This window comes from Brienomyrus brachyistius, unplaced genomic scaffold (genome assembly GCF_023856365.1).
Source record: "Brienomyrus brachyistius isolate T26 unplaced genomic scaffold, BBRACH_0.4 scaffold41, whole genome shotgun sequence".
NCBI lineage: Eukaryota > Metazoa > Chordata > Actinopteri > Osteoglossiformes > Mormyridae > Brienomyrus > Brienomyrus brachyistius.
The window spans coordinates 27,236-29,758 of NW_026042316.1; the positions used below are offsets into that span (position 1 = coordinate 27,236).

A 2,523-nucleotide genomic window follows, 5' to 3' on the forward strand; every position below is an offset into this window, starting at 1 on the left:
AAATGTAGGGGGTAACCACAGTCAGACGCCCTCCTATTAACCTACCTTTCCATTCAGGGTGGTGGCACTGGCATCCTGTCGCTCCTCGTTCATGGGCTGGATGATGGTCCATTCGTTGGCTTCTTGGTCGTATCACTCGATTATGATTAGAGGCGAGAAGCGTAAATGGCCACCCATTACATAGATGGAACCATTAATTACGGCCACGCTAACATTTCAGTGGCACCAGTGCATCGGTGCCATGTGCTGCCATTTGACGGGGTCAAATCTGCGTACAATTGTGGCCATCAAAACCCCCAAAACAATACACGAAGCCATTTAAGTACACACTGCCATGGGCGGACTGGCGAGTCTCCTGCCCCTCCGTTACATCGACCCAGTGGTCGGCCCGGGTGTCATAGGCTTCAATCCAATTGGTTTTGCGGAAATTCCAGCCACCAATGGCCAATAAGATGTCAGCGGGCAGGAGTGGGCGGATCAGTGGCCTTTCTTTTTCTTTTAGTGTGTGTGGGGAGCCACAGCCCCATCCCTCAGGACATGAAGCAGACACGGAGGAGGCCCGGAACCCAGACCGCCAGAGGCCCCCCAGGGCATGGGAGCCCCCGGAGGACCACCGCAGGGAGAATAGCAGCCCCTCACCCAGAAAAGGGCAGAGGAGAGCTCCGGAGGGAGGCCATCCGGCAGCCACCGTGCAGGAGCCCCAGGGGGCCGTGGCGGCGAGCCCGCAGGCTCCACTGGCGGCCGGCCCCACCACGGCAAACCAGGCCCTGGGCCCAGAGATCCAAGGGCCCCCCTACCCCCCAGCAAGGGCCCGACAGAGCCAGGAGGGCCAAATCCCGCCAGGCAACCGCCGAGGGCGAGCCAGCACCCACCCGAGCACCCAGCCCCGGACATCGAGAACCACCAACGCACCAGCGGCCGGGGGCCCCATCCACCAGCAGGGAGTGTGGCGGGGGGGAATAGAGCCCGAGATGTTATTTCGGGTGGAGTCTAGGACCCAACCTGACACATGCGTATAGACAAACAGGTGCACACATACACAAGCATACGTTCCCACCCTCATGCACACATAAACAAATATTTATACATTCACCCAACATAGAGATACACAGAAATGAACGCTGTACACATACTCTCACTCCCCATATATACTCTATGTGGACCCCATGTTTGTCCTCTGGCGAGGAGACCAGAAGACCACCCCAGACCCCGCAGCAGCCGAGAAGCGCACCAGCCCAGACCCCGACCAGACGGCCAGATCAGTGGCCTTTCAAAGTCAGATTGTGGACTTTTATCGTCGAGATCATATATGATCTTCAATACATCACTGATAATTGGCCTGCACGCCGCATTGGCCTTCACCAGATCGTTAGCTTTGACGATCTTCATAAAGTACGCCGGATCCATACGAGCCATGCGAACCTACACAGGAAACAAGAATGAGAGAATTTCCATGAGTTCCTTTGTGCTTTCTGTGAATCTCTGGAGATGAGCAATTTCTAACATTAAGAATACAGCAGTAAGTGCAAATTTTAATTTCTTTAGCTGAAGCCATTTACATAGAAAGTCTCAGATGTGTCAGCTAACACTTGTTTAATGTAAGATATTTGAGTGTGTTGTTTTCCATTATTTGTTACACTCTCCTCCCAGGTGTAATACCTGGAAGCCTTGGTTGTAGACTTATCGGACATGGAAATGGAGGTTCGGTCTCTAGCTACAGTAATAAGGACTTCACTCAATGAGCATTCTATTGTTATATACACAAGTCAATGCGAACATAGTATAACTATACTCACCTTGGGCAACAGAACTGAAATGTGGGCCTCTCGGGTGGCAGGCTCGTGCTCGATCCACTGGAGGATGGCCTCAAACACCGCATCTTCCTGTTTCACATTCAGCTCATCCTTCTCAATAATGTCGCAAAGTTCTTGCAGGGACAGATCTATGAACTCCTCTGAGATGCTGGCAACCTCCTTGAAGTTCTTAAGGATAAAGCTGAAAACAGACTGGTGCAGCTCGCTGAGGCCGTAACCATCGGCAGTTTTTAAAAGGCCAATGCAGTTCTGAAGGCAGAGCTGCTCATGCAGGAAATCACAGCAGCGCTGCACGATGCCCAGGACACTGAGATAATCAGCAGCTGCCAGGAGGTTCTCCACATTGTCAGCTGTGATGACCACAGAGTACGTGTAGGCGTACTCTATGACCTGCCTCAGTGTTTCTGGGGAAATGCCTGGGAGTTGGTACTCTCGCTTTCCTGAATCACTCCAGCCACTGGCGAACAGAGCCCTGAAACACAATCCAGAAGTGACTCATCTAATAAATATGGGTTTTGCAGGCAAAGTTAAATAAGGGCTTTTCTAAATCTTCTGAACCAGGGACCCCCATATGGAAATCAACCAGAGATAAGGACCCTCTGCTACAGATGATCAAATAGGCATCTAAGAACTAGGGACCAGGGGCTTTAATTCTTATTTTTCCAACATTAGCTCCCCCTTTAATATTTTTCACTTGGGCTGGTGGCCA

The 2,523-nt window shown here is 51.6% G+C and overlaps 1 protein-coding gene across 1 annotated transcript; it reads right to left on the bottom strand.

The window, feature by feature from the left end:
- Positions 1-216: 216 nt before the first annotated feature.
- Positions 217-2,270, bottom strand: LOC125722677 (kelch-like protein 10; the record flags this gene model as incomplete). The annotated part of the gene is made up of 3 exons (XM_048998877.1): positions 217-268; positions 1,205-1,422; positions 1,797-2,270. Coding segments are annotated over 3 exons (744 nt in total), but the record flags the coding sequence as incomplete, so codon positions are not given.
- Between the last annotated feature and the right edge of the window lie 253 nt (positions 2,271-2,523).